Source organism: Coptis chinensis, chromosome 2, assembly GCF_015680905.1.
Source record: "Coptis chinensis isolate HL-2020 chromosome 2, ASM1568090v1, whole genome shotgun sequence".
Taxonomy (NCBI): Eukaryota; Viridiplantae; Streptophyta; class Magnoliopsida; order Ranunculales; family Ranunculaceae; genus Coptis; species Coptis chinensis.
Window position 1 is genome coordinate 107,083,228 of NC_141457.1, and position 10,666 is coordinate 107,093,893.

The 10,666-nt window shown below is 38.2% G+C and overlaps 2 protein-coding genes across 3 annotated transcripts; both read left to right on the forward strand.

Annotated features, from left to right (window-relative positions):
- Nucleotides 1-4,242: 4,242 nt before the first annotated feature.
- Nucleotides 4,243-7,229, forward strand: LOC147520211 (F-box protein SKIP23-like). 2 transcript variants are annotated; one of them, XR_015212526.1, is made up of 3 exons: nt 4,243-5,506; nt 6,530-6,722; nt 6,921-7,229. XR_015212526.1 is itself a non-coding variant. In XM_086591716.1 (2 exons), the coding sequence occupies exons 1-2, from the start codon at nt 4,338-4,340 to the stop codon at nt 6,979-6,981; spliced, it is 1,230 nt and encodes a 409-aa protein (XP_086447842.1). In that variant the 5' UTR covers nt 4,248-4,337; the 3' UTR covers nt 6,982-7,229. The 2 variants fall into 2 exon arrangements, 1 of the variants encoding a protein (XP_086447842.1); XM_086591716.1 differs by lacking the exon at nt 6,530-6,722 and having other exon boundaries at nt 4,248-5,506.
- A 1,281-nt stretch (nt 7,230-8,510) lies between these two features.
- On the forward strand, nt 8,511-9,620 carry LOC147520212 (putative F-box protein At5g55150). The gene has a single exon (XM_086594251.1). It carries the CDS (start codon nt 8,511-8,513, stop codon nt 9,618-9,620), a length of 1,110 nt encoding a protein of 369 aa, XP_086450377.1.
- Nucleotides 9,621-10,666: the final 1,046 nt, after the last annotated feature.

The following is a 10,666-nucleotide window of genomic DNA, read 5'->3' on the forward strand; positions in this document are numbered from 1 at the left end:
TCAAGACAATGCAAAAGGGGGATCTACGCCTATAAAAAAAGGCGTCTTCTCCATTCTTAAGGGAGGAGGCTCACATTCTCTCCATCTCCAACTCAATCACTCGAGATGAACTATGTCTGACTTGATTCCAGTTCATCAGAGAACTGGATACGTAGGCAGCTCAGAACACCGACCTGAGATTGTAAGGTTGTGACTAAAATGTACCTCTACATTGGCGTCGTCTGTCGGTTCGTTTTCTTGAGAAAAAACATTCACACTATTTTCTCAAGCCCACGAAACTTAATAAAACCACCATGGAGGAACAGTCAGCATTCTTCCATTCAACTATCAATGACAGCAAGCGAAAAGTCAGCATTCTAAGAGATAAGTCTACATTCAACTATCCTTCATTTATACTAATCTTTAATCTTTGAATCTGTTTGGATAATCTGTGCATACTTCTATGTTGCAAGATATGCTTCATACTTATAGATCACTGCAGTCGATCTAGTACCAACCCGAGGGCTGCAACTACCACCATGTCACACGTTCTTTTATGGCGAATTGGTGACAATACAGATCTAGGAATCCAGCTTACAGGTTGCTCCTTACCAGGTTATCTAAGGTATTGGTTCGACCAATCTCAAACAAAATTTTCAGAGTATGCTAATCTATGAACCTATATCAATGAGGAGAAGTGCACACCAGCACAACTCATCACAGAGCTATATCAAAACCTCAGCCATATCTCATGCAAAGACCTCTGTCAGGTCGTCCATCAGCTTTCCATCAGCCAGGTTGTCATCAGTCATGTCGTCCTCATCCAGGTCGTCCATCAGATCAGCGCATCATCAGCTCAAGTCAGACAAAACCAGAAAAAGGTGATTTTGAAAGAGAAAACAGTAGATTTTGACTTCAAAAATGGCCACCACGGAGTGAAACTCAATGGTGACAGCATGCGCACCGTCGAGATCTTTTCGAATTGGGGTTGTACGCGTGATTCTAACAACTGTAGCCAAAGTTATGGGTAAAATACCAAAACGCATCTAAACTTACTCCCATTAGCTAAAGATCACGATTACTTGTCATCTTTGCGCTGATCCACCAACTCATGATACTTTAGTGCCATCAATGTGCAATCTTACAACTCAATACCATCGACATATATCCTCCTACATCACTCGGCGGCCCATTTCCATCCATTCATCCTCAACTCAGGTCATCCTCAGCTCAGGTCTTCCTTAAGTAAGCTCATCCTCAGATCAACTCATCCTTAGCTCAGGTCATCTTCAAGTCAAGTCGTCTTCAAGTCAGCTCATCCTCTTATCAGGTCATCGGGCGTCGTCCTCAGCTCAGATCATCCTCAAGTCAGATCAAGTCATCCTCAGATCAGCTCATCTTCAGATTAGCTCATCCTCAACTCAGGTCGTCCTCAAATCAGGTCGTCCTCTGATTAGGTCGTCCTCAGCTCAAGTATTCCTCATGTCAAGTCGTCCTCATATCAAGTCATTCTCAACTCAGGTCAGAGCAGGTCTACAACCTAGAAGAAGCAACCAATATTCCAACTATCAATTCAACTCGAACACAATCACTGTCAGTTCAGCTTGTACACAGGTTGTCATCAGTTCACTAGAGCTTGAACAAACATCAATATTCCAGGTCACCCCAGACTGACCACACCATAAAGCTCGCGTCGATAATGTCAATCAATCTAAAAAAGCTTGCTCGCCATGGAGTTATACCACACACAAAAAGTTGCCAACATATCCATCATCAATAGCAATAACAAATCAAGGGAAAGCAATACTTTGTCGAATCAAGGAATAAACAATTCCAAACCCGAAACATCCAAGTGTTCCCAAATCGGATATAACAATTAACGCGACGCAGGTTCCCTCCTCGACGGTTTGCATATACTACAAACCGGTGAGTCATTTCGAATTGCAAAATGGAAGTTCACTCCCTTGCGGTTTATTGCAAAACCAATCAAGCCGGGGTTAGCCATAGCCATCTCCAAATTTGGGATAAGTTATTGCCATTTAAACATGTTAACCAAGCTCCAACGGGGCTAAACAACATTAACACCCACAAAGGGTCATTCTACTACTGGCGGGGACTAGCTATAAAGCGCATTTCGAAGCTTAACTATCAATCATAATAATGCACCCAAAAGGCTTACTATCGACCAACCAAATTGGCATTTACGATCATAATAACGCCCTAAAAAAGGCTTACTAATCGCCAACTCAAATGACATTTATGACAACAATAAAGCCCCAAAAAGGTGGTTATCAACCAATCGACTTTGATGCCCTACTAAAGATCAAGTTCGAACCACGCACTACAATGTCAAATCGCAATCAAGGACGCTCAACGATAAACAACCATAGTGACGCTCCCAAAAGGCTAGCTATCAATCATAGTGACACCCCTCACAAGGTTAACTATCAACAAAAACGCCCCCAAAAGGTGTATAAATCAACTTAACACCAACGCTAGGGTTAAACTTGATTCAACTGTAATTACCACTCAAATCCAATCCATGGTACCCCCAAAAGGACTACAAATCAATTTAAGGCTTCTGATAGGGTTAAACTTGATTCAACTATAATTACCACTCAAAGGCTAATTATCAGTCAAATCTATAACATACGATTTACGATCTATGCACTACAACGTGGGACCTACCATATCAACTCCCAACAAGGCTCTTAGCAACAAAGCGACATCCAAATTTCTACAAACACGAAAATTCAATTTGCGGCAATCTCTATTTTCAACCAAGTAAGACACGCGGTCTCCTTTATTATCTTTCTTTACACCACTATTCTACAAACAGTGATATAAAGAAGGGGGCTATGTCGTTACACCCTCTACTCAACCACTCATGGCGGAACCAACGTGTGGAGACTACAAACAGGTCGTGCATACGACCTAAGGTCAGGTCGTCCAAATAACCTAGGAAACGTAACCGTTGCAAGCTAGTCAATAACATCATTAATGACAGATCATTACTTCGTAACGGAAGAAGTAAAAGCAGTCATCAAGACACCGCAAAAGGGGATCTACGCCTATAAAAAAAGGTGTCTTCTCCATTCTCAAGGGAGGAGGCTCACATTCTCTCCATCTCCAACTCAATCACTCAATATGAACTACGTCTGACTTGATTCCAGGTTCATCGAAGCTGAATCGAGGGGCGTTTTCGAACCGACTCGAAGTTCAATCAGATATCTTATACAAATCTTATTCTCCGAGATTGTAAAGTCGTGACTAAAATGTACCTCTACAGTAGAATAGTTAATTTTTTAAATATTATTAACAAATAAGTACACCTTTAGAAAAAAAAAAGGATTTTATGATATAGTGATTCCAAAATATAGAAGAGTTTTAAAAAATCTAATTTAATTAAATGACACATGTATATATTTTTTAATGGACTAAATGTTTTTTAATGGACTAAGAGAATTCTTATGGACAACTAAACTACTATATTTCTCACGTTATCATTGAGAGTTCAATTCTCAGCACTATAATTCTAAGTGTCTTGGAGTACTGTGCGATTTTTGTTCAATCAGCTTTTTGTGCAATTTTGTTCAAGCTCGCGGTATGTGCGGTGTGTCAAATGGTGTAAGATGATCTGGTTTATTATCTAAACATACCAAATTGCATCAGAGCTACATAGTTTGCTTCGAGATAGATTACTATAGTCAGTACTCAGTTGTCGTTGTGAACCTACAAAATTAAATTTCTTGAAACTGATCGATCACCTCCACATGGAGTGTACCCCACTTGCGCAACTTGAGTTTATGTGAGCCATGAATTTCTTGATTTTTTGGTGTAATTAATCATTTCCCCGTTGTTTTCTTGGTTAATCCAATACAAATGATAAGACAATTAACTTTCCCATCCTTAGAGCACTTTCGGTTGTGAATAAAGAGAGAGAGACTTAAATCACTAAACAACAACAACAGTGCTTCATAGTCACTCTCTTTCTCTCTGCTCCTTGAATCCTTAATGTGAGAGACGAGCTTGGGGGTAGTAATGGGCTTGTTAGTCAGACCGGCCCAGTGAATGTGGGCTTGGATGCCCAGGCCTTGACTGTAACACGTGTCGAGCTTAGTCAGCCCGAGGGCCCAAATGTATAAGAATTTGGCGCAACTTGATCAACCCAATAAAAAAAACATTTGAGAGACGAGGCTTGGGTAGCAATTTTACCATCTGGAAAGAATGGAGATGGGCTTATTAGTCAGACCGGCCCAGTCAATGTGGGCTGGATGCCCACTGTAACACGTCGGGCTTAGTCAGCCCGAGGGCCCAAATGTATAAGAATTTGGCGCAACCAAAAAAAAAAAAAAAAAATGGCAACAGAATGGTCACAACTTCCCCAAGATCTCTTAGACCAGATCACAAAAAAAATCCCATCCACAATCGACCTTGTTCGATTCCGGTCCGTTTGTTCAACATGGAGATCATCAATCACATACCCAATTCACACTTTCCCAAACAAAATCCCAATTCGCCCTTCCAATTTCGATTCCGGTTTATTCCATCTCTCGAAACGTCTAATCCTCCACGTCAGCTCACCCTCGAACCAACAAAACGAAGGCTGGATTATTAAACTAGAACAAGATGATTACAATTTATCCCATCTCTTAAATCCACTTTCCGAATCCAAAATCCAACCCTTACCTGAAACTTTCCCGAAACATTTCGACATTTTGAATCTTCGGGTTTTTGAATTATGCCAAGAATATGTTCTTCGATATGCCGATAAATGGCCATTGTCTTTTGCAGGTGATGTGTATAGAGAGAAGGTAATTTTTTCTCCAACTCCACCTTGGAGTAATGAAATGGATTATGTAATTATGACTATTCATGTTTCTGGTAAACTGGCATTGTTTAGATTGAAAGATAATGTGTGGTCTATAATTGACGAAATGCCCAATCCTTACGAAGATGTGATTCATTTCAAGGGGAGGTTTTACGCTGTCGATGGGACTGGTAGAGCTGTAGTTGTTGCTCCTGATCTTACGATTAGTGAAGTTGCCGGTCCGGTGTTTGGTGGGGATAAGAAGTATTTAGTGGAAATGGATGGTGAGTTGTTATTAGTTGATAGGTATTTGAAAAATGGTAATGATGATTTGAACTTTTGGAATGATAATGAAATTTATGTTCCTAATGATGACACTTATGTTATGGACACTACATTGCTATTTATAGTATATAGGTTGGATAAGTGGGAGAAGACTTGGGTTGAGCTCAAAAATTTGGGTGACCGGTTATTGTTCTTGAGTGATAATTGCTCCTTTTGTGCTCCAGCTTCTGATTTGTATGGAAGTAAAGGGAATTGTATATATTTTACGGATAGGTACTTTCAATCGTTTAAGGTAGAGGAGACTGCATTTAATCGTCATTCTATAGGCGTGTTTAGTCTGGAGAATGGTAGTATTGCACCATTGGCCATTATGCAGGATACTCTCAGTTGTTTTGGCCTCCTCCAATGTGGATTACTGCGACAACTTCTTAAGTAAGGTTTTGCAATCTTTGTTTTCTATTTCATAAACCAGCATACTAGTCATTTTAATTAATTTTGATGTTAAAATCATATATATTATATTAGGGTGATCAATGTTGCTTATGATAGTGATCTTCTCTTCATTAGAATTGTTTTGACACCAATAGTGATACTGGTAAGATATTAAGTGTATAATCTGCTCTCTCTTTTTGTTCTCTATGCTATGACTTTTTAATGTTGGTTATGCATTTGTTTACTTATAACTTGATGCGAAGGAAATTCTAGTATTCTGATATATTTTTGTTCTTGTTGTGTTTGATAGAATCAAATGGATTGCATGCTGTAAAATGATGTAGCGTATCAATAAATTTTTACGGATTTATAGAACATATAGAGGCAGAGAGAAGTGATAGACCTGCAGGGTTTTGAAATTCTGGATTGAAATGTTTACCCTCAATGCTGAAAATCTCTTTAGATTGACGCATAGTAAACATTTTCTATTATACTTGAGGGAATAGGCTGAGAGGTAGTTTGTTATGCCTTGGTGCATCCTTGCCGTAATGAGACAATTAACAACAACTAAACTAAAATTTCAGGAAGGATGCACTATTGAAGAGTAGAAATTCCAGAATACAGCTTTTGTTAGGTTCTCTTACTCCACAATAAAGACTCTAATCCAAATTATAAACTTCATGGGCAGAAAGTGTATGCCACCCCAAGTCTGCTTTATTTCAACAACATTTATAGTCTCAATAGTTCGCTGAATAGCTTCAGCATGATGTAATGATTGTACTTTCTCCTCTGGTTTTGTTTGGCTTGTCGCACTTCAAGCCAAACAGACTTTCACTTTACATAAGTTTCGGTTTTTACAGTTGCTCTTTTGACTTTTTGTAGCTTTCTGAGGTTGTTAGGCATGTATTGTGGAAGTAATGATACTTTCTCTGCCTTTTTAAGTGGTAGACACTTCTGTTTGTGTGTCTTATTGTATGTTTTTTTACCATCATAAACTAGCACTATTTTTATTTTGGATTTTAGTGAAAGAAAAAGGTGCAGTTACAAGCTAAGGAGGAAATGCACTTACAATAAAAGGGTGAACAATGAGAAGAGAAGGATGCACTACGCATTCACTCTCTACATAGTCTCCGAAGGACGACACACTTAAAATATACTCCCAAGGAAATACACTTAAAATAGCCTCCCAAGGACCACCTTTGTACTACACTCCAAGGTGATGATCTTGATGAGTTTGTTGGAGTTGAAGTACATTTTATTTTTCTTTGTTGATAGTTGATTCACATATACAATTGGGGACTTGGGCCTATATGTTTTATGTTTTTATGAGTGTTTCAGTGAGTATTGTCCTTTAGCATACGCAAGCTGGCAGTACGCCCTTAAGGCAACATTTTCATCTGTGTGCTTCATGCAGGCAGGTGGGACTCAGGGAGTTCATCGCCTGTAGGTGGCTGCCCTTTAAATTGTGCTGCTAGAAAACCGGGATGATGGATAGCCCAACAGCAATCAGCATGGAAATTTTTATTTTAGTCCTCTCTGTTATTGTTACTATTTCTTCTTGTTTGATCGATTTAAATTATATACGCATGTAGCATGTCAGTGAATAACAAATAAGAAAGCATGTTCAGATGTATGTTGGTGTTGTAACATTTCTTCTCAATTCAGAACGCTTCACCAGGTACATTGGTAAATTATTAACAAACATTACACATTTACACCTTTACTTGGAGATTAGGAATAATTTATCTTGCGAATGTAAAGTTGATTAGTAGAGTATGTCTTATTGTGAAAAAAGTGTGATTTGATAAGTAACTTTTGGAATTCTCTAGTAGTGGTGTACTAGTGCTATAAAGAAAATCAGATTTAATTGACCTTTGTAGGGCACTTGAATTGTTGACGGGTGGTAACTGGTAACTTTGTCTGCCTCGATTCATAGAATCTTGGTCTGCGATATTCCAGTATAGTTTGTTCTGTCATGGCATGTGGGCTTTTTAATTGATGAAACATCAGAAATCCAATATCCAATATTCTTTAAGTCCATAAAATCCACATTCCACTTGGATAGTTGGATCTATGTAAGTCCCAATGAATTAAATTTCGTTTTCGGTCAAATATAGAAATTTTGAAAAACTTTGTGAAAAAATAAGAGAAAATATGTAAATACATTAATAAAAATAAAAAATATGGGCATCAACTATACTTTCAAATTTAAATGTCTATACACTAAAAATGACCAACCAAAAGAAACAATTCCTTATCTCAAAATTAACAATCTTCTCAAATGCACATATATTACATATTTCAATAATCAAACGTTTAGAAGACAAAAAGAAATCAAAATGGAGGGATTGGAGAGAGAATACAAATTTACCAAGGTGAAATGAAGAATCTCTCAAATATTTGGATGACTAACTAAATGTTTGAGAAAGATTAGGACTTTAGTGTTTAGTAACAAGTAAATACTAAATGCTAAAGTGACAAAACTAGTCTCTATTTAAAATATTATTGCATTTGCTATTATTTCAAAATTTTCTCTAAATTTCATTAAAAACTGCATATCAATGTATATAATGAATGAAATCGAAAAAAAAAACCAAAAGTTTAACGAAAAAACTTTGAAAACTTGCAAACATAAAATGTACAGTCCGAAATGTTTCACTAACCACCGAAAACGAAAAATTTCACAAAATTTTAACGAAAGTTTCCGAAATTTAGTTCCTTGAGTAAGTCGAGACTCGAGACAACGCGTTCTAAACTTCAACTAACCTACCCAATATTGCTGTGTTGATCTTGAGCAAACACCCAGACAGTTTAGCTACTTGTCCGATTATAATTTGGACTCTGATTCCAGATGCGACTCAAATTAGAAGTCTAGCTCTAGCTTAATTGTTTGCGTATATAAGTGGAGACAATATAGCAGCTTCTTCAACCAAAACCAAGAAGTCTCTTTTAGCCAAGAAATTTTGTGAAACGTCAAAAAGAAAAAGAAGGAAAGAATAAGAAAATGGAAAACTTGTACAACGTCTCAATTGAAGAAATGTCTGAACACCAAGAAACCTGGTTTGAAGCTTCCGAGAATTTTTTGAGTCCCTTCACCACAGTACTAACATTCAAAAATTCTCCTTGGCTAATGCTTCCAGACTTGACAAACAAGTTTGGTCGAACACTTGTCAATGTCTTTAGTGGTAAGCAGAAGCATGTGTTCCTTCCTGAATCCCATGGAAAAAGATGTTGTGGAACGTCTCATGGTTGGTTAATTATGGTGGACTCAAGTTTAGTAATCACTCTTTACAATCCACTTACAAGAGCAGAACTCCAACTCCCTCCATTGTCATGTTGTAATGATGAACTGCGGCCCGGTATTACTTTGCAATCAGTGTTTGAGCCCTTCAAAAGTTCGATAACTAGTATTTTTTGTCGCAACAATGCGAAAGAAACTAACATCCATAAAGTGGTCTTATCATCCAATCCTGCAAATGGACATGATGAATGCATTGTCATGGCTATATATGGTAAGCTTCGGAAACTCGCTTTCTGTAAGGTGGGGGACAAGACATGGACAGTTACTGAGCATGAAAAGAATTTCTATGAGGATATTATATATCACTCCAACAACTTCTTCGCTGTCGATGAATATGGAAGAGTTGTAAGGTGTGATCTTGCTTCTTCTATGGTGACACAAGTTACGCCTCCATGGACTTTCAAAGGTGACAAGATGTATTTGGCTGGTACATCAAGGGGTTTGCTACTCGCTACAAGGTTTATAGAGACAAAACCTGATTCTACTTATAGAACAAAGCGATTCACGATTTATCAGCTCAATCAGATTGATGATGAGACTTACGGCCAGTGCGAGAGAGTGGGGGACTTAGGAAACCAGATGTTGTTCGTGGGTCAAAATCATTCTGTCCTGATCCCAGTTCCTCGTTTCTCAGCTCAAGGGGATTGTATCTATTTCACAGACGACCACTTGAATCAACATCAGAATGGCTTGGGTGGCGGTCACGATGTGGGAGTATTCGACTTAAAAGATAATAATTGCATTGAACTACAACCATTGTGGCAAGGGAATTCGGTTTGGTCAACACCCACTTGGGTTATGCTTGAATCATGATAACTATGTAGTTCGACTTTTTTTTTATAACTATGTGTACAAAAATTTATTGTTCAATTGTTCCGATTATTCATCATATTGGTCAAGAATGATTTCCAAAATAATCTCAGCTCATGCTCAAAGATACTGACAGGGATTGCAACATGACTGTAGAAAAAAAATATATACACAAATATATAATTATAAAACAAAAAGATAGTATACATGCTATCAGACAATCAAAAGGATTCACACAAAATAAGCAATTCTTTTTAATCCATTCTTTCTGATCCACCTCATTGGAAACAACAGTAACATCGCTAGTTTTTGTCAAGTAAATCAACCTCAAACGTCTAAACAAACAACCTTTTTTAAAAAAAACTGCGGGAGTACAACTTCCATCTCCCAGGAGAAGATCTCCAGGCAACCTTCTGCGCATTTCCTTCAGTTTTACTTTCGATAATCCAAATCAATCAACTTGAACCACCAAATTTCGTTGACATCTAACACCGATGGCCACACCGTTTGGACTTAGTTGACATCTGTTGTATGACTATGCGGTGCACGTGGCTCGCGATGTTTGGGAAGTGCAGGTAATATTATCATATAGTGTCTATTAGTATTTAAATTTTGTATTAAGAAACCTTGTGCATACATTAATACTGGGTTTTTATTGTTTTAGGCGGAGCCAGGGGTGTTGAAGTGCCATGGGCACCTAAACAAGTTGGTACAATAGGATATCGTCGGAGAGTGTTCAAACTGTTCTAATTTTCACGTGGAGCTTCAAAGGACCGGCTTATGTGCTCTGGTCTTAGGTGTATACAGGCATCAGGATCCTGTGTTGGTCTCTGCGTTTGTGGAGAGGTGGCATCTAGAGACCAACACGTTTTATAGGTCGTGGGGCGAGATGATAATCACGTTGGACGATGTTTCCCAACTCTTAGGAGTTCTGATAAGAGGCAAAGCAGTGACTGGGGACACTGATTTGACCCTGGAACAGACAAAAAGACTCCTCCACAAAGGTCTTGGCATACCCATGGACAAGATAGATGCGGAGATGAAATCCA

Coding starts and splice junctions, on each gene's coding strand:
- LOC147520211 (XM_086591716.1), top strand. CDS start 4,338: ATGGCAACAGAATGGTCACAACTTCCCCAAGATCTCTTAGACCAGATC. Junction 5,507..6,920: donor TTACTGCGACAACTTCTTAA/GTAAGGTTTTGC, acceptor TGCTTCATGCAG/GCAGGTGGGACTCAGGGAGT.
- LOC147520212 (XM_086594251.1), top strand. CDS start 8,511: ATGGAAAACTTGTACAACGTCTCAATTGAAGAAATGTCTGAACACCAA.